This window comes from Odocoileus virginianus, chromosome 8 (genome assembly GCF_023699985.2).
Source record: "Odocoileus virginianus isolate 20LAN1187 ecotype Illinois chromosome 8, Ovbor_1.2, whole genome shotgun sequence".
NCBI classification, from domain to species: domain Eukaryota; kingdom Metazoa; phylum Chordata; class Mammalia; order Artiodactyla; family Cervidae; genus Odocoileus; species Odocoileus virginianus.
In genome coordinates, this window is record NC_069681.1 from 33,200,597 (window position 1) to 33,221,540 (window position 20,944).

At 46.7% G+C, this 20,944-nt stretch overlaps 1 protein-coding gene across 4 annotated transcripts in view; it reads left to right on the plus strand.

Annotated features, from left to right (window-relative positions):
- The window catches only part of TMTC4 (transmembrane O-mannosyltransferase targeting cadherins 4), a 58,309-nt gene that overhangs the window by 8,715 nt on the left and 28,650 nt on the right, over window positions 1–20,944 (plus strand). For all 4 annotated transcript variants that reach the window (XM_070471446.1, XM_020898606.2, XM_020898607.2 and 1 more), the window contains exons 3-5: window positions 2,969–3,084; window positions 4,508–4,724; window positions 9,042–9,129. In XM_070471446.1, the coding sequence (XP_070327547.1) occupies window positions 2,969–3,084; window positions 4,508–4,724; window positions 9,042–9,129 (421 nt within the window). The remainder of the gene's footprint in view (window positions 1–2,968; window positions 3,085–4,507; window positions 4,725–9,041; window positions 9,130–20,944) is intronic.

Here is a 20,944-nt window from a genome sequence, read left to right on the forward strand (position 1 = left end):
TAATAGCGATTCTCCAGCGGGATACGTGGGTTAATAGCTGCCTTCCAGCGAGGATGTGTGACTGCCTTTATTGTTTTGGCTGTGCTGGGTCTTCACTGCTGTGCAGGCTTTTCTGTAGCTGTGGAGAGCACTGGATGCTCTCGAGGTGCGGTGTGCGGGCTTCTCACTGCTGTGGCTTCTCCTGTTGGGAACACGGGCTCCAGGGCACGTGGACGCAGTCGTGGCCGCACGCGGGCTCAGGAGCTGTGCTGTGCGGGCGTAGGTGCCTCGCAGCATGTGGGATCTTCCCGGATCAGGGATCGAACCTGTGTCTCCTTCATTGGCAGGCAGATTCTTAACCACTGGACCACCAGGCAGGTCTGCCTTTATTGTTGTTATTTTTCAATTCCATTTGTTGAGAGTTTCTTGGCTCTGCCACTCTAAGAGAATGTATGAAGTGTCAACTCGGCCCGTGTTGAAGAGCTTTGGTGAGCGAGGCGGGGAGACGGGTGTCATGCGTGAGACGCCCGGGACAAGGCTGTGCCTCTCTTCCCTTCTGGGAGTGGAGGCAGATGAAGGCGCTCTGTGACCCTCCCTACATTGTCTTGGCAGGGTTTTCTGGAGCTTCACACTGTGCCCCTTTGTTCACTTGTGAGCCCGCTTTTTTCCCCTTCCCTGTCTAATGAAAGGCCCTCCTCTGTTCATTGGCACCGTGCCTGCAGTAATGTGAAACAGGCTGTGACTGGAGTTTCTTGGTGTTAAAGGCTGTTTTCCAGATGCTTCCTTGTAGTGTTGAGTTGCCTGTTTTCATGGAGATGATGATTTTCTTTGAGACGGTGGAGTCAGCAAGCATTTGAGACACAGCACATCTTTTCTAGAAATCATTAGGAGGAAAAATTGACCTTTCTTCCTGCAGTGCGCCCTGCTGTGTGTGGGCTACACCCAATCAAATATTTAGAGCTCTGTTGGTATTCGTTTTCTGTTCAAACGCAGGGAAAGATCCTTTGCTCCCCCCTTCACAGCTGAGCAGGTAGTTCTGGAACAATGCAAAAGTACGTGACTTCCAATGGGGTAACAGAGTAAACGGAGTTAGTGGGTGGGTCGCACGACCCTCATGAAATAGCGACTTGGCTCTTAGAGGCGGGTGTGTGCACTCAAGGCCCCTAAAGCTGATATCCACCGGAAGTGAAATTCACCCACTAAGTGGGTGTCAGGTCACCAGCTTGCCTAGGTCCCACGTCGTCAAACTTTTCCCTTTGCGTCATTAAGCACCTAAGGCTTCCCAGGTGGCACTAGTGGTAAAGAACCCCCCTGCCACGGGTTCGATCCCTGGGTGGGAAGATCCCCTGGAGGAGGAAATGGCAGCCCACTCCAGTATTCTTGCCTGGAGAATCCCACGGACAGAGGAGCCTAGTGGGCCACGTCCGTGGGGTCACAAAGAGTCGGGCACAGCCGAGCAACTGAGCTCAGCAAACATGTACTGAATTCTGCTGTGTGTCCTGGACCCTGGTTGTCCTCTGGGAGTGGCCATGACTTGGCCCACTTCTTCCATCTGGGCCATCACCTATCTTCGGATCATCGTGAGCAGCGAAGACTGCCCCATTTGGATACCTACCTGGATAGAGGTGCTCAGCAACACATCCAGTGCTGTCATTTGTGGGTGCACTTCTGCCTGCATGGCCCCGAGCCAGGTCTTCAGCCCACCCAGGGGTCACCGGGCCTTGTGGTATCCCTTAAGGCCTGCCTTCTTAGCTGAAGTTCATCAGAGTTGTTTTCGTTACTTGACTCCTCTACCGTGCAGTGCTTATCACATCATTAATTTCTAGACCCTAAAATATTCCAGTTTAACCATGCTGCAGAGAGAAAGTTAATATTCAGTTTTGATACTTTCTCCAAGTGCCTTGTCTGCCTTTCTTCTTCTTAAGCACAGTTTTAGTAATCTAGTTTTATATTTAAATGTTGAAAAAAAGAAGATTCATTTTAAAGCATCTATATAGTTCAGTACCAAATTAAATTACCTTCTAAGATAGGTATTGTTTTAGAATACTTGGTCATTTTTATCTTTAAAAATTATGTGGAAGTTTTTTTTTCTCTAATTTTACTATCTGCTTAGGTCATAATCCAAAATGGGAAGGTTTAAAATATATGGGTCGGGAAGACTCCCTGGAGAAGGAAATGGCAGCCTCCTCCAGCATCCTTGCCTGAAAAATCCCATGGACAGAGGAGCCTGGCGGGCTACAGTCCACGGGTCAGACACAGCTCAGTGGCTAAACAGCAGCTTTACATATTGGATGTGAGAGAGGGTGATAGTGACCTCACTTAGCTGCTTGGTCCATTTGTTCATTCTGCATGGATTGAGCACCTTCTCTGCACTCCCCCCAAACCCAGGGGGAGGGGCCCAGGTCTGGAGGAGCCCCATCGCAGTGGGGTGGATAGCAGTCACGTGACTGTGAACCTCCTGGGAAACAGGCACTGTGAAGACAGGTAGAGGATGCTCTGGGCCCCCCAGGAGGAGAATTGTTCCAACTCCGGAACATCGTAGCCCAGTGGCTGAAGTATGAGGAGCAGGAGAAGCTGAGCTCTGGGGAGCTGAGCGGTGACCATCTGGGCACAGACCCGTGGGTGCACCGTCTTGGGGCGGGTGGCAGCAGGGGCCATTTGGGGACCAGAGACCAGGGGCAGAGCCAGAGTCTGGGAGATGCGCCGGCAGAGTTCAGCTGAGGGGCCAGAGCATCCCAACTGCGGTGTCCCCGTAGGACATCGGCTTGGTCCTGGAAGGGGCGGGAGCTCTCATAGTGGGTGGGAGAGATCACTTGGAGAATGTGCAGAGTGGGATACTGCTCTGGGATACCGACGAGGCCCGGCTGGGTGCTGGGTGTGAGGGCGACAGTGGCTGGACCCAGGACCAGTGCGAGACATGGACAAGAGAGGGCTTCTGCCCAGGGGAAGATCGCAGTCCCGACCCCGCCATCTGCTGTGTTGCCCGCAGGACCTCCGCGCGGAGACACCTCTGGGGGACCTGTGGCATCATGACTTCTGGGGCAGCCGGCTGAGCAGTAACACCAGCCACAAGTCCTACCGCCCCCTGACCGTGCTGACCTTCAGGTGAGGTGCCGCCGGATGGCCATGGGGGAGGGGAAACCCGAGGCTTGTGCGTGATGTTGCACCGGGTGGGGTGTAACAGGGGGCCCTGGTCAGGGGTTCCGACGGATGTACAAGCCGCGGTGCAGACACTCACCCGGGCAGCCAGAGGAGACCTGCCGGGCCCCCGGCAAGGATGCTCTGATGAAGCGGTCCCTACTTGGCACAGTTCTCTCAGGTTGGACCCTTTGCAGCTTAAGCTGGAGGAAACAGTATGTCAAGGCAACAGGTGGCCTCTAATTAAATTGTGTTTGTTTTCACCATATAAAGAAAAGTAAGTTATAAATCTTCCTCCTGTGAACCACATCAGTCTTCCCTGGTAACTCAGAACTAAAGCATTCACCTGCAACACAGGAGACCCAGGTTCGATCCCTGGGTCAGGAAGGTCCCCTGGAGAAGGCAAAGGCTACCCACTCCAGTATTCTTGGCTGGAGAATTCCATGAACAGAGGAGCCTGGCAGGTTCATGAGGTCACAAAATGTCAGATACAACTGAACGACTAGCAGTTCACTTCTGTGACCACATCGATATCCAAAAACAAAATGAAACTAAAGATGATCTCACCACCACCCATGAATCAGGGAGCTGTTTGCATCAGATTAATTGATCTCACAGAAGTTCCCATGCATAGCTGTTTCTCGGGTGTATTGGATAATCTATGTGTAGATCCCTCAAAAGTGAAAGTCGCCCAGTCGTGTCCGACTCTTTTCGACCCCATGGACTATATAGTCCATGGAATTCTCCAGGCCAGAATACTGGAGTGGGTAGCCTTTCCCTTCTCCAGGCGATCTTTCCAACCCAGGGATTGAACCCAGATCTCCCACATTGCAAGCTGAGTCTTTACCAGCTGAGCCACAAAAAGAAGTATAGAAATGATGAATCAGAACCACTCATGATTGGAACAGAGACAAGAATCCTTGACAGGGAGGAAGTGCTTCATTGTTCAGAAGGCTGGTGGGCAGACTGTCAAGGGGTATTTTGGGAGGTGGGAGCAGGGAGAATAGACAAGTCACTTGACCATCTCCAATCCAGGTCCCTGTGGAGCAGCCCGAGCGTGTGGTCTGTTTTATCTTTCTGAAAGACAGCCTTGCCTTTATCACCCCTGAATAATTGTCTTTTTTTTTGGCATTTCCTCTCCAAGTATTTTCTGTCCCACTCCTCTGAGAGGTCCTTATCTCCCGTTTTCCCCTCTGCAGTTAATTACGTTCTTAGCTCATCTTCACCCTTCTTAGCTTAACAGGCATTATTTATCTTGACGCTATTTTTATCAACTGTGCACACGCTCACCTCCTTCAGCATGTTCACACACCAGCCTTTCCCTCCAGGCGGCTCGTGTTTTATTTACGTGCTTCTGCACCTCCGTTGTGAATACCTGCCTTCCCTGCAGGATGAACTACTATCTGTCGGGAGGCTTCCACCCCGCGAGCTTCCACGCGGTCAACATCGCCCTGCACGGCGGCGTGTGCGTGCTCCTGGTGGACGTCTTCTCCGTGCTCTTCGGGGGCCTGCAGTACACGAGCAAGGGCCGGCGGCTGCACCTGGCCCCCCGGTCGTCTCTGCTGGCCGCCCTGCTGTTTGCCGTGCATCCGGTGCACACGGAGTGTGTGAGTACCGTCCGCCAGCCATCTCTGCGCATGTGTAAGATAGCTGCGGTCCACGCGCTGGTTTGTTCCCTAAAACAGGCTTCCCTCGGCTTCGTACGGCTTGTAGAAGGCCAGCTTTCAGACACCCGGAACAGTGATTAGTGGGGACAGCAGGTCTCCCTTAGGTCAAACACAGGGTCCCCGATGGGCCAAGACTTCATAATGACCATGTGGTATGATCTCCGGTGATAGATACTCTCTGTGTCCCTTATGAGACCTCACTGGAAAGGTGTGAATGGTGGACCTTTCCCAGCTTCTGGGTCTAAAGCTAGAGGCTGAGATTGCCTTTTTTTCCTGAAAAGGGGTCTGATGCAATTTTCCTTTGTTAGCCGAGAGCTTTTGTGATTTCCAAAATACTTCCTCACACTTCACACGATTGTCACCAAAACGCTGTGGGTTCAGCTGGAGCAGCATAACAATTTCCACTTTACAGAAGAGGAAGCAGCCAAGGAGGACAAATTAGGGACTTAACCCAAGTCCATCACGTGGCTGAGGGGTGCAGGGATAGAATGTAAGATCTGGTCATCTGAACCTGTGCCGAGGAAAGGTCAGCGTGCTGCGAGCTGAGCTGGTGAGTGGGTCCCCACATCCTGCTGGGACCTGCTCATGAATTCGCCCCACCTTGCTTCTCATCTCCCATCCCTCCATTCCACGACAGCCATTCAAACTCACATATTTGAGACAAAGCCATTGGTCATTAAAAATTAGCATTCTGAAGACAGATCAGCTGTCTGTTCACCTTTCCTTGTTTCAGCAAATAGCCAGTATTCAGTTTCGTCCTCTCTATCAGCTCAGTTTAGTTCAATTGCTGAGTTGTGTCTGACTCTTTTCAACCCCGTGGACTGTAGCACACCAGGCCTCCCTGTCCATCACCAACTCCCAGAGTTTACTCAAATTCATGTCCATTGAGTCGGTGATGCCATCCAACCATCTTATCCTCTGTCGTCCCCTTCTCCTCCTGCCCTCAGTCTTTCCCAGCATCAGGGTCTTTTCAGATGAGTCAGCTGTTCACATGAGGTGGCCAAAGTCTTGGAGTTTCAGCTTCAACATCAGTCCTTCCAATGAACACCCAGGACTGATTTCCTTTAGAATGGACTGCTTGGATCTCCTTGCAGTCCAAGGGACTCTCAAGAGTCTTCTCCAACACCACAGTTCAAAAGCATCAATTCTTCTGTGCTCAGCTTTCTTTATAGTCAAACTCTCACATCCATACATGACTACTGGAAAAACCATAGCCTTGACTAGATGGATCTTTGTTAACAAAGTAATGTCTCTGCTTTTTAATATGCTGCCTAGGTTGGTCATAATTTTTCTTCCAAGGAGTAAGTGTCTTTTAATTTCATGGCTGCAGTCACCATCTGCAGTGATTTTGGAGCCCAAGAAATAAAGTCTCTGGGCTTTGGGCTGGGTCCCCAGGGGAGGGAGGAGACCTAATGGAGGGGGTTTCCTTGCCTCTTGTCTTTTTAAAGACCAGGATGTCGGCCCCAGGGGGTTCCCCGAGGATACTAGTGCCACTGTAGGATTTTTTTTTCCTCAAAGCATTGGTGAAGATTTCGGATTGCTTGAATTCAGGTGTCAGAGGGAAGGCCAGATGTCCTTAATACTCCTGCTCATCCAGTGAAGCCAGAATTTATGCTGAAGGAATCAGGTGGTGAAACAACCCCCCTTCTCCCTCCCCTCATTCCTTCTATGGCTCCCACGCAAATCGTGCCCAGTAGGGAAACGCCACCACCTCCTGTGTTACGGACTCAGGGAATGGTGGTGACTTTTCCAGAAAACTCTGATGGGAGTGTTTCAGGTTATTTGTAAGGGGGAAAAGAAAATCTTTATAAATAACTTTGCCTGAAAATACATATTAATGCAAATAACAGAAAAGAGAAAAATCTCTTTGTACCCATGCACGTTGGCCAAACAATTCAACTGAGTACCTTCTTGGATAGCCTTTAAAATTTTCTTCCTATAGAATCTCTTTAATTTATGCCAAAAATTCACTGAAGGACTAAATACTCTGTACACTGAAACACTTATCACACTTTTTTTTGAGATTTTTTTCTTTTTTTAATTAGTTTTTATTGGAGTATAGTTGATTAACAATTTTGTGTTAGTTTCTTGCTGTATAGCAAGTGAATCAGTTATCCTTACACACATATCCCCTCTTTTTTGGATTTCCTTCCCAGTTAGGTCCCCACAGAGCACTGAGGAGAGTTCCCTGTATGATACAGTAGGTTCTCATTAGTGCCATACTTTTTAGAACCTGTTTTTCTTCGTGTCAGATGATGTAATATACATTCCTTAAGACCTAGGAGTATCTTCACTTAGCCAAAGGTAGAATGTTTGTTTTAAAAATGAGTTTATGATATTTAAAGTTGATTTTAGTGGAAGTCTTTTTTTTTCCCCCAGATTTGGATGATTTACAACATTATATGTTAGCGGGAGTCTTTAAATGTACCTCAACCACTCAGATAACAAGTGGTTTAGGCTGGCCTTATTGCCCCTTACACCTGGTATTTATCCAAGCCACTTCCCTCCCCTTCACCCAGTATAGGAAGCCTTGTTCTCTGACCTTCCACGTTCCCAGCCCCTGCTTCCCCAACCCCCTTGCTCTCAGGACCTTCTTGGATGCCCTTCTCTGGGTTGGCTTTGCTTACTGTCTCCTCTGAAAGGCTCTGGGGTGCTGGATCATCCTCAGGCCCTGTGAAGATCCACAGCTGGCAGATGCTGCTCGTGCCCCTCTCTGGTCCTGATGGGAGGCCCATGGCACCAGCTGCTTCCTCCATCACTGGCCGCGGAGCCGCAGAGCCCACACCTGCTTCTCCCTAAGCTGCCGTGTCCTTGGTCCACTGCTCTATCCCCCCGCATCCCACCAACCATGTGTACCTGTCGGATTGACAGTGAACCAGCACCCACTGTGGGCCGGGCTTTGTCTATGGGGTCTCACTGCATCCTCGATTGCACTGCATCTCTGAGCAAGTTACAGGCCAGAGGATTCCAGAAGTCTCATGACGTATTCACTGCCTTCATGAAGTAATCATTCCATTTACCCCTCCAGCACACTGGCCTCCTTGGCCCAGGCCTGTTGAACCTTTATTTGTCTTTAGCTTCTTTCCCGGGAGGAAGTTTTTTCACGTGCCTGGCAGTCACAGGTGGGACTCAGCTGTCAATCTTCTTAGTGATCGCGTGCCCCTGTGTCAGGAGCTCGCCATCAGATGGGTGTTTGCCTCGCCAGCATCGGAAGCCATGGTTGGGTGGAAACTGCTCCTAAAAGGCGTTTCTTTTAGCTGTGGCTTGTACACGCACCTAGGCAGAGAATGTAAATATAGTGATTTTTCACATTCATTGTGAAATATACTCTCTTTCCTCTGTTTGTAGGCTAGTCTTTGGATCCAACATCACACTTCTCACTTTAAGATGAACTTCCCAGGAACTAAAGCAAAACCTTGAGAGTCACAGGGCAAGCTCTGATACATGTCCTGTCTGGGTGCTAGTTAATAAAGGATGCCATGTAGACTAGACCAGTACTCAGGAGCACAGTTCTCTGTCTTTGGTTGACCTGAGACTTTTGGAGAACAATTATTGGAGTAATCGGCTTGAAAGAAATGAAGCACCCATTTTGTATTGCTTCTTTGACACTAAGGTGGAGAAAGGGGCCATCATCAGGTGCAGAAAATGGGGAAGGGCAGGAAAGAAGTGCTGGAAATCGTACTCTCTTTACATTTTACTGGTCAACCTCTTTTGAAGCCTTCTGCTTTCCAGGTTAACCCACTTAATTGGTTTTGGTCTAAAGGGAGGGAAACACAGGCAGAGACAGCCCTTGAACCATCATCCCTATGTCATTCCAGCTGACTGATGATGTGTAACACTTACTTCCCACCTGTCTTTCATGTCTCCAGTCAAATTTTCTTTATTAAATATCATGCCCTTTGAGCTGATAACATTTTCCAATTGAAAAATCCACCCTGGGCACCTGATTAGGGCAGAGGTCTCTGGGGCTGTGGGCACAGCGTGCCGAGTGACAGGGCTATCCGTGCACATGGGCATCGCTGCCTGTGTCCGACCCACAGAAGAGCCACAGTAGGTCGGAGTCAACCCAGCCTTCCCATGGAAGCAGCTGTGAAAAGTGAAAAGAGTCAGTTGTCAGATCATACCACAGTTAGAGGGTATATTTTAATAGGTGGCCGAGTCTCATAAGGTTTTCTATTTCTAAGGATGTTTCTGTGTTTCCAAAGTTTCATGTAAATGTTTTTTAACATAAATCTTTTTCCTCTGCCTTCTTTTAAGGTTGCTGGTGTCGTTGGCCGTGCAGACCTCCTGAGTGCCCTTTTCTTCATGCTGTCTTTCCTTGGCTACTGTAAAGCATTCAGAGAAAGTAAGTGTGATGTTTTGCCCTCTTAATTTTGCCTCTTCTTTGTGTTTCTGTTCTGTTGAGCAAGTGTTTTAACAGATGGGAAGGTGTCTGTTCGTATAAGTTTTTCACTTTGAAGGAATGTGGGTCAAAGATGTCAGCTGTTTTTAGTGATGTCTGTTACTCGGTTGCTTTTTTCAGGACACAAAGGTTGTGCTTCAACATTCACAATGTTCAGGAAGCATCTTGCTGAGTAGTGAAACCAAGAGCTTCTGCTCTTAGTGCTAAAGCAGTTGTGATTGATTTCTGTGATTTTTTTTATTTCCAGTAAAATTGAAGATGGGAAAAGCTTTTGGTTATTTATTTATTTTTAATTAAAACATGTTGGAGAAAAAAAAATAGAAAAATGGTAAAAATGTATAGCTATGAATATGCACCTGGAGCATGAGGTTCTTATTTTTTCATTGTCATGTTAATAATACTTAGAAAGTCTTTGTTGCTGGAACCAATGGAGTCGAAATGACCAGTTGTGTGTGTGCGTGTGCGCGCACATGTGCACACATGCACACAAGTGGCAGGGGTTGAATTGCCTGTTTATTAGCAGCAGTGCATTTATTGAGATTCAGTAGAATCCCTGTATAACTCTACTAATTACATGAATTCTGATTGCCTCCAAGTTACATCATCCCTTCCCAGTTGTCTTACAGTAGAAATTGAACATGATACATTTATACATGTTGGCCCTGGCAACAGTGTTATAAATTCAACTTGTTGTAAATTCAGTTCATGACTGTAGAACTTTCGCCTTATGTAATACAACTGAAAAGGGAAAATGAGAAGAAAAGGGAAAGTGAGAGGAATGATCCCTGTGGGTTGCTTGAGGAGGGCTTTTTCAGCAGAGCGAGTGAAAGTCGCTAAGTTGTATCTGACTCTTTGTGACCCGCCATAGACTGTCGATCACCAGGCTCCTCTGTCCATGAGATTTCCCAGGCAAGAATCCTGGAGTAGGTCGCCCTCTCCTTCCCCAGGGCCTCGTCCCGATCCGAGGCTCGAACCTGGGTCTTCTGCATTATACACAGATCCTTTCCTGTCTGAGCCGCCAGGGAAGCCAGCTTCAGCAGAAGCTGATATAGTAATACATGGGTTTCCTTGAGTCTCTTCCACAGCACTTCTCAGAGCTTAGGTCTGGTCCCTGCCAGGGCCTTGATGTTATCGTTCATGTACTAATGCTTATACCTGGACTCCTCTTGTAAACTGATATCTTGTTCATAAGCCAGGACAGACTGCTCATTCAGGATTTTGTCTCTGCTGGGGCTGGTTGAAGTAGGGTCACTCAGGACTGGTTTTTGCAGAGTTAGGAGTTTCCATAGAGGCTGCCTGGCCTGCGAAGCCTAAAATTCTTACTGGCCTATCCTTTGCAAAGTTTGCTAATCCCTGGGACAGATGACTGACAGGTGACTGTCACCATGCTAGTGGTTCCAAAAGATTATTTTGGCCAAGATTAATAGGGAGTTTCCAGCACAGATTTTTTTTTTTTACTCATGAAGGTAGAGGAGTTTGCTGTTAATATAAGTTACCATTTTTTGACCACTGTCACACATATGTGTGTGTAGTTGTCAATTATGTTACAGTCTTTAGTTCAGTTCAGTCTCTCAGTTGTGTCTGATTCTTTGTGACCTCATGGATTGCAGCACACTAGGCCTCTGTGTCCATCACCAACTCCTGGAGATTGCTCAAATTCATGTCCACTGAGTTGGTAATGCCTTCCAGCCATCTCATCCTCTGTTGTCCCCTTTTCCTCCCGCCCTCAATCTTTCCCAGCATCAGGGTCTTTTCCAATGTGTCAGTTCTTCGCATCAGGTGGCCTAAGTATTGGAGTTTCAGCTTCAGCACCAGTCCTTCCAATAAATATTCAGGACTAATTTCCTTTAGGATGGACTGGTTGGATCTCTTAGCAGTCCAAGGGACTCTCAAGAGTCTTCTCCAACACTACAGTTCAAAAGCATCAATTCTTCAGTGCTCAGCTTTCTCTATGGTTCAACTCTCACATCCATACATGACTACTGGAAAAACCATAGCTTTGACGAGACAGACCTTTGTTGGCAAAGTAATATGCTGTCTAGGTTGGCCATAGCGTTTCTTCCAAGGAGCAAGCGTCTTTTGGAGCCCAAGAAAATAAAGTCTGTCACTATTTCCACTGTTTCCCCATCTATTTGCCATGAAGTGATGGGACTGGATACCATGATTTTAGTTTTCTGAATGTTGAGTTTTAAGCCAGCTTTTTCACTCTCCTCTTTCACTTTTATCAAGAGGCACTTTCATCAAGAGGTTCTTTAGTTCCTTTTCACTTTCTGCCATAAGGGTGATGTCATCTGTGTATCTTTAAGATAGATGGAGTTACTTTCCCTGCTATCCACATGTAAGACACAGAGTTTAAGTAACTCGCCAGGACCACACAGCTACATATGGCTGAACTGGGTTCACACTCTTGAGTCTAACTCACTTCAAAGCCAGCCCCAACTAAATTGTCTTCATTGGCTTCCCTGTCCTCATGGGACCAGTGAGGCAAGCTTGTCAAAACAATCATTAAAAATAAACAGGGGGTGCATTCAATTCTGTTAATGAAGTTAAAGTGTTAGGTGCAGTAGAAACATCAAAGGTATGATTTAAGAACAGCCCCTGCTACTCACGTTGCCCACATGTTTGTAAGTGTGCAGCCAAGAATCAAAGCTCTTTTGTGGTAGAAGTTCAGTCTGGTACTTATTGAATACAAATAATAATAAATGATATTTGTTGTTTAAACTTATGATTTAAGTTACCTGGTCTTTGTTCTTTCAGACCTGAACATCAAGTCAAAGAACAGTCAAGCATTCATTCCTCATAAACTTGAAGTTTAAGAGCGGTGTTTTTTACAGAGGAACAAATTTAATATTTTTTATAAGGGAACAAAAAATTGAGTGTTCTGAAGTGAATGATTTAACTAGGTAGAAATATCTTGCAGAGAATACATTCCTTTTTAATAACCTCATTAGCTTTCTTTATAGATGCACTGTCTGTATTATAAAGCTCTGGACAATTTTTAACTGCCTGAGTTTATTGTAACAAGCAATTCTGTACTAACTTCTGGAATCCTGGCATTTTTTCAGAGTGAAAAAAAAGTCTCATGTAACATTTCTGTCTGCTTTTTTTTTTTTTTTTTTTGTACTTACGTAGAACAGCTCCAAGCGAGATCTTTTAGAATAGAATCTTTTTTTTTTTTAAGAAGAAAATAGCCTTATAGAAAAGGGTAATTATTTAAAAGCGAGAAAGAAAGAAAAACACTAAGTCAGTGATGCGCTGGTTATTATTTCTGAACACCCAAAATGAAAAGTATTATTCTAATGATAAGACATCCTGTCAACATTTCTCTCTGTTAAACTGAGGGGCAGCAGGGGCTGCGGTGAGGGGAAGGAGCACGGAGTGGGTGGGAAACAACCCCCCCACAAGCATTAACAGCATATTTTGGATTGGAAAAAGGTAATCTGTCTGCATGGGCTTCCCAGGTGGCGCTAGTGGTAAGAAATCTGCCTGCCAGTGCAGGAGATGCAGGAGATGTGGGTTCAATCCCTGGGTCGGGAAGATCCCCTGGAGGAGGAAATGGCCACCCACTCCAGTATCCTTGCCTGAAAACATCCCATGGACAGAGGAGCCTGGCGGGAATACAGTCCCTGGGGTCGCAAAGAGCCGCGCGTGACAGTCACACCATAGCTCAGGAAGCTAAAACAGGGTAACTCGACTCTTGGGAGCTCGTTTCCTGCTCTTTTCCACTCTGATTCAAGACATGTTTGTCTTTGGCTTACACAAAGTTAAGTCACACAGCTTAAAAGAAACGAGGGCAACTGCGTAACTCAGTCTAGGACGCTTGTGTTTTGTTTTTTTTTTTAGACTTGGGGTTGCTGTCATCTGAATTGTGACCGCGGTGTTCGCGTGGGTTCTCTTTTCTCAGAGGTTGCTACACTGGCTCGATTCTCCCAAAATGCCCCCCGCCCCCGTTATTTTAGTTAGGAGAGCGGCGTCTGCTTCCTCATTCCGCGGGCGGAAGCGCCGCTTGCTTGGCTCCCTCTCCTGGAACGAGAATCGGATGCTTGTTGTGCGGCTCTGGGCCGCCTGACAGAGTTGAGTGACTTCCGCCCACGCACTGCGACGCACGCCGGCTTCCGGCGCCGAGATGCAGGCGTCGACTGGGGGAAGACGGTCGTTTCTGGCATACGACGCTTTTTTTTTTTTTTTTCTGAAACAACAGTTTCCCCACTCGAGTGCCGTGCCAAGTCCGCCACGCAGCGCTTCCCTGAGTTGCTCGCATCTGTTGGGCACTTGGGGGTGTTGGCGCTGACCAGGGTCTTGCTGTTAATTCTTGTGGGGGGTGGGGGGTTGTTTCCCACCCACTCCGTGCTCCTTCCCCTCGCCGCAACCCCTGCTGCCCCTCAGGCTTTGCCTCGGTTTACTGAAGGGATTGCATTACCTCAGAGACAGACACGGAAACAAGAAAAACATTTTCCAATCCAATCTTTCTGAAATTCTGGATTCTAAAGGGTTGATGTTTGCAAACGCTGAACAGTTCTCTCTAGAGCAAGTTGTGAGAGATGTTGCATGCTGTAAGAATAGTTTTTTGGGTTTTGTGTGTGTGTGTGTGTGTGTGTGTGTGTGTGTGTGTTCTTTTCATTTTCTCTCCTGGACCATTGTTGCTTAACAACTTAGTAGACTGGACGGATTTGAGATGGAGAGTTCTTAGCCTGAGACACTTACACTGAGTTTGGCACCAGTTTGGCTTCCCCCAGTGGCTCGGGTGAAGAATCCACCTGCAGTGCAGGAGACTCGGGTTCGATCCCTGGGTGGGGAAAGTCTCCTGGAGAAGGAAATGGCAACCCACTCTAATATTCTTGCTGGAAAGATCGCATGGACAGAGGAGCCTGTTGGGCTGTAGTCTATGGTGTGACAAAAGTATTGGACACGACTGAGCAAGTAAACAACAAACGATGCATCAGTTAGAACTCCCTATTTGCCGAAGACTTTTTGAATAAAAGTATTCATAAATGCAGTTGTACTGGGGGTGGTATCCGCCTCTCAGGATTTATTTTTACTGTTTTTAGCTGTTAATTCTAAAATGAAAATAATCAGTTTTTCCTAAGTTTTTAATATTATTAACGTAATTTTTAAAAAACTATTTATTTTAAAAAAGAATCTCTTACATGACAGAGATTATTCCTTTGTGAGGAGGTTCAAAGACTAAAAAAAAGTGAGAAGAGAACTTCTGGCTATATTTATTCACATTAACAAATTACTAACTTTTCAGTGTTAATTACCTCTCATAATTGCCTTTGAAATGTAGTAATATAGTAAAGCTTCTAATAGACACCGAAATAAAACTGTTGACTCATCCATTATTTTTTGAGCGCCAGCTGTATGCAAGGTGGCCTACTGTTTTCAGTTTCAACTATCTTATTAAAATGATCAGGCAACTTCCCTGGTGGTCCAGTGGTTAAGATTCTGCACTTCCAATGCAGGATGTGCAGGTTCCATCCCTGGTCAGGGAACTAAGATCCCACATGCCTTGGAGGCATGACCAAAAAAAGAAAATTTTTAAAAAGTAAAAATGCTCAAAGTTGGGAATAAAAGAATAGCTTACATTAGTTACTAAGTAAAAACATACAAAAACACAAGTCCAAATTTATCTAGATTATGCTTATATATTTGCAACTGTTCGCATTAGTCACCTTGACAAATTACTGCTCAAAGAAAATAATAATTTGGCAAATTACAGGGTAAGACTATGCTAGGGGAGGTCTTATGACCATAAGTCTACTAGGCTGGGCTGTCCCTAAACTCAGGACCACATTCCCAGTTAATTATTTAATTTTTTAAGGCCTTTCTTGATTGTCCCCAGTACTAGAGATATTTTATTAATACTTTGTAGGCAGGCCTTGATTTATCATGCACCTCCCTTCCACACATTTGTAAAGAGGACCCCTTTGATTTATGTGAGATAGTTTGAAAAGTAGAGTAAGTCCATGGGCGTGAACTGCACAAGCCCATTTGTAGGCAGATTTTTTTCAATATGCACTTCAGTATTGCAGAACCGAAAGTTGGTTGAATCCACCGATACAGACCAGCAGATACCAAGGGACACAGTGGGGGCTGACTGTGAAATTATATGGAAGGTTTGGGCCCTAACTCTCCAGTTTAAGAGTCGACTGTTAAGCTCAGCTTTCCAGTTTGGATTGTGGAAAAACTGAAGTGTATGTGCACACTGTCTTACGACTCCTGATAGCAAATCAAGTGACTAATCTGATAGAGGTTGGAGGAGAAAGAGGTGAATTTTAATAAACAAGTCACTTCATATTTTCCGAGTTATCAGAGGCAGACTTGGATTATAAACATCTGTGTAGATCATTTCATGGATGAGCTGGTTCTCTGAGTATGTGACGTTGTTGACTGTGCTGTGTAGTAGGAAATACTATGTGAGCTCTTCAGGTCATCGCAAAATTTCTAGTAGCCGCATTATTAAAAAAAAAGTTAGCTGAATTTTAACAGTAGTTTCTTAGCCCAATATATCAAAAATATTGTAATTGACATGTAATCAGTATACAGATTATGAGCTGTTTGACATTCTTTCATATGGCGTCTTCAAAACTAGGTAGTGTGTTCGACCCTTCCAACATGTCTCAATAGGGACCAGGTAAATTTCAAGTGCTCCCCAACCACCATGCCCCCTCTTGGACCGTGGTGGTCTAGAATTGGCTTTCTGAACGTAAAGCCATTGCTCAGTTTGTAACTGAGCCCTGAAATTACCATTGTTGAGAAGTGACCTGCCTTCCTGCTAAGTTGCTTCAGTCGTGTCCGACTGTTTGTGACCCTATGAACTATAGCCCACCAGGCTCCTCTGTCCATGGGGTTCTCCAGGCAAGAATACTAGAGTGGATGGCCATGCCCTCCTCCAGAGGATCTTCCCGATCTAGGGGTCGAACCCCGGTCTCCTGCCTTGCAGGCAGATTCTTTACTGCTGGGCCACTGGGGAAGTGACACTCAATATTTAATAATCACTGAAACTGAAAAAACTTTTTCAGCACAGAATCATTGTCATCCTCTTTCACATGTTTCCATACTGGAACCAAACCAGAAGTATAAAGAAAGTTAAAGAGTAGGATGCTCCCAGAACAATTTGCTGAGGATTTGAGAGGTGGAGGGAGCCTGAGTCCCTTACAGAAATGGAGTTCGAGCAGTGTGGTGAAATTATGAAGTGAGATTAGAGAGAAGTCTGTCAAAGAACCTGGAGATTGCAGTTTTTAAATGTGTTCTTCTTCTTTTTTTGGTGAAATCTCAGATTGAACCATCTAAGGAGAAATCCATTTTAAATTCCAGGCAAGTGGAACCTGAGTCCTGTGGTCGTTTACCTTGGTGTTCACAGAGTGCTTTCAAGAGCAGTCCTTTGGGTGTTTTAATGGAAGAACTGGGAATTTTTTTCCTATCCAAAACTACTGAGCCGTGGAGGGCGGGGTGGAATTAATCTATGTTACAGTCAAGTAAAACACAAGCTAATTCAGTTTTTCTAGGAAGAAATGTAAAATGATCAAGGGACTAAAATGTTAAGATCAGGGAACATTACACTGGGAAATCATAGTACGTCTCAAGACTTCTGAACACAAATTTTGGGAATAGAAGTTTAAAAAATCAAATTCCGGTAAAGGGGGTGAGGAGGGAAGAGGTTCATTTGTGGGTTTTTTTTGTTTGTTTTTGGAGGGGTTGTTTTGGCCGCTCCATGTGACTTACTGGATCTTAGTTCCCTGACCAGGGATCAAACCCATGCCCCCTGTGGTGGAAATCTGGAGTCCTAATCACTGGACCCCAGGGAAGTCTCTCCATTATGGTTTCTAGTGAACTACTGAACCTAATGCCTAGTGGATATGAAAACAATGGCTGGGTCTGAGGTGTGGGGTTTTCAAGGGCGCAGGAGCCAGGGTGGGAGGCTCCATGGTAATTAATGGGTTCGTTTATAATTAAGGGGTATCTATTGCATATAAGGATTCCTGGGTGGCTCAGTGGTCGAGAATCTGCCTGCCTTTGAGTCGGGAAGATCCCCCAGAGGAGAAAATGACAACCCACTCCAGTATTCTTGCCTGGAAAATTTCATGGACAGGGGAGCCTGGTAGACTACAGTCCATGGGGTTGCAAAGAGTCAGACATGACTGAGCACACACATATCTGCATATAAACTGCTGATATGAGCAACTCCCTAAAAGTGGTTGGATGCAGACTCAGCACAACGTGTTACAGGAGGGAGGGCTGAGAGAACACCCTACACTGAGAGGAGAGGACAAGACCTGTGGGGTCACCTTCCACCCACCGCTCTCATGTGTCGGAAGGCGTGGGGTGCCCATCCTCTGGTGTGCTGTGGCGTGAGCGTGGCCCCTCTGCTCTGGCCTGGGCCCTTGTGCTCACCTGCTGAAACTTGTGGGACTTTTCTCAAAATCATATGCTAAGAGAAATTAATGATCCATTAGCTTTTCCTCTACTTTGGCCATATTTTTTTTAAAGGTCTCAATGCCTTGGTGTCTATAAACACTTGTCTGTTGCTGATTGCTAGCAAATGCCCAAAGTAAAAGTTGCTCAGTCGTGTCCAACTCTTTGTGAACCCATAGGCTATATAGTCCATGGAATTCTCCAGGCCAGAATACTAGAGTGGGTAGCCTGTCCCTTCTACAGGGGATCTTCCCAACCCAGGAATCAAACCCAGGTCTCCTGCATTGCAGGCGGATTCTTTACCAACTGAGCTATGAGAGAAGCCCAGAGAAAATAATAAATCCCAATAAATACATGAATACCCCAATGCAATCATGTCTAATGTAACAGGGCTTTGTGATTGGGGCTCGTAATTGTGATCTCTTGGTGTTACATGTATAATGTAATTAATTTCTACAAGTGAAATTATCCTTAGTTTGCTTGATGGAACTAAATACTCTGATATACCATGGATTTCAATAAAGACAACTTGGCTTCTAGGCACTGTGCCACCTGGGATATTGGAGAGATGCTGCTCAGGACGGTGGGAGGCAGGTAGAAAGCAGGCGTGGGCTCACTCGAAGTTAAAACTGAAATGGACTATCAGTTCTCAAAGTCACAGCCATGTGGCCCCCTGCCTGCAGCATCCTGGGCGGGATTCCCGCTCTGCCATCGCTGCCAGGGAGATCACAGGCACAACCTCCTGGAAGCGCTCCAGCTGTTCCTGCGTTATGGCTCTGTGATTTGTCAGTTCCCTGCCCCTCCTGATAGGTAATCAGGTACCCTAGATTCTGGCACTTGGAGAAGATGCTCCAACGAGCCAGGCCTGGTACCCAGGATGCAGCTGTGAGCAAGCTTTCCACCAAGGGTGATGCTCCTCGACCTGTGGCATCAGAATCACCTGGATGGCTGGTTAACAGGCTTTCAGTGGTGCTCCACCCTCAAGTCTCTGAGTCCAAGGGTCTGGGTTGGGCTGGAGGGCCTGAGCATCTGCCTTTCTTAGAAGATCCGAGGGCAGGACCACACGCTGTGAGTGGCACTGGTTAGTTTAATGGTCTCCACTGGGCGTGATCCCCTCCCACCCAGGACATCTGGCAAAGCCTGATGTTTTGGGTCATCACAACTGAGAGCTTGGAGGGCTGCTGGCTTCCCAGGGGTGGGGGGGGGGGGGGTGGGGTAGAAACAAGGGAAGCACCGAACATCCTCCAATGCTGAGAATTGACCCACGTGTCAGCACTGCCAAAGGTGAGAGCTGAAAATCAAGCATTGGTAGTGAAGTCTGAGAAGAACACGCTAGTAGATTGTGCTTAGGGCCATCTTGGGGGCTACTGCTGGGCCTGACTTAAGGTAGGGGGTCAGTTAGGGGCACTGAGGTGCATGGGACAGACCCTGCTACTTGGGCAGTCAGGCGTGCACACAGTAGGACCATTTGCTGTTGTTGCAACTGTGAATGAAACGTGAATCAGAAGGGAGGCTGCCCAGGAGGGTGGGTTGCGCAGCCTAAGTGATCTTTGATGGCCATAGGATTCTTCTGGGGCATTCTAGCCTAAGACAAGGGAACGTGCAAAGCCCAGTGAAAGCAGAGTGGCCCGTGTGCTTGAAATTTAGACCCAGGGAACCTGGAGAGGCTGTGTCACCCCATAAGGAAGGCCCTAAGTGCTGTTTTCAGCATTGGGACCCCTTCATCCTGTCAACAGCAGGAAGAATCAGATCAGAAAGACTGAAAACAAGAGTGCTGGTTGATTTGAGACCATGGAATTTGAATCAGTGAGACTTTACCGTTTATTGATCAGTTGGACTGGTGAAAAGCCTTCGGGTGCCTTGACTGTACAGCCAAATAAAACTTTTTTGTATTCTGTCAGTTCTGCTGTTTGTACATTAATCCCGGAAATCCAACAGAGATTCCCAAGAAAAGCTGAAAAGATCAGACAGTGTCAGCCTGTGTGTCCTTTTGCTTGACTTCTGAATCTCAAGCCCCTAAGGCCTATGTGTGAGTGAGGACGTTTTCCCAGCCAGCCGACTGGGCCCTCGGACAGCACGGGGGTCAGTCCTGTTCACAGTTTGTTGAGAGTCCAGGGGGCTTGGCTGGGTGCAACCCCTTGGCATCCTGAGAGGAGTCTCCAGCCACACGTGGAAAGTTCCAAGTTAGCAGCATCCTCTCTTCCCGGCTCCAGACCCCACAGCTGATCCCGGACAGGGAGCCCAGGACTTTGGTCTGGGGCTTTGCTGATGACTCCCAGGTATCCACTTCATTCAAGATCTGCGTCTCTCTGTCTCCCTGTCTCTCTCACATACCTTAATTGTTGGTTTTCTGCTCAAGCAGTTTAATGAGAACCAAGGTGTATCTTGTCACTGCATAGCAAGCTTGGCACATTTTGGTGACAAGGTGATGGATCAGTCGCCCCCTTGCATCAAAGCCCCATTGGAGACCCTCTCCCTTGAACCTGGGGTGGTTTTGCTGATTTATGTGCGACAAACAGTGAATGCTTTCTGTGGTCCCAGCAGTCTATCAAGGTTTTTTGTTTGTTTTTTCAATGTTTAGTTTTTAGTATGGTCTTTAATTCATGCACGTAGTTTAAAAAAATGTACATGGTATGAAAGGTTTTGCAGTGAAAAGTAAGATTTCTTTCCTCTCCTATCCAAATTTTTCTCCTTAAAGTTGTTTAGAGGGAATTCTCTAGCAGTCCAGTGGTTAGGACACAGGCACTTTTGCTGCCAGGGCCTGGGTTCGATCCCTGGTCAGGGAACTAAGATTAAGCTGCATGGTATGGGAAAAAAAGTTTAGAAACTTCTGTAGTTGGTTTCCTATGTGTTCTCCAGAGAGATGTTTTGCATATATGAGCAACTTTTATATGTAACTTTTAACACAAATGGGCAGGTATTTCTGTATACCTTTTTTCTCACTCGAGTAGGGAAGATACAGTTATTGTCGCACGCATTTTATTGATGAGGACCCTGAGGCTGTACAAGTAACTTGCTCCAGGTCACGTGGTAAACCGCAGAGCTGGAATTTAGCCCAGGAGTTCTGGTTTTAGGCAGAGCTGACCCAAGACCCAGGGGCACCTCCTCCAAGCAGGTTCACTTTGCCCCACCTCACACTTAGGTCTTTATAAAATGTTTGTTCACCACTGACCTCAGTGAGGAGCTGAGGACCTCACGAAGAACAGAGAGGAGTATCACACGTGCCTTCTCCTCTCCTGCCCGGAGCAGGTCAGCTCTGGTCCCCAAATTGCATCCTCCACACCCCCTGCCAGTAGAGAGCAGACCCTTCCTCCTCGAAAGGCGTTCAGGGACCGTCAGTTAT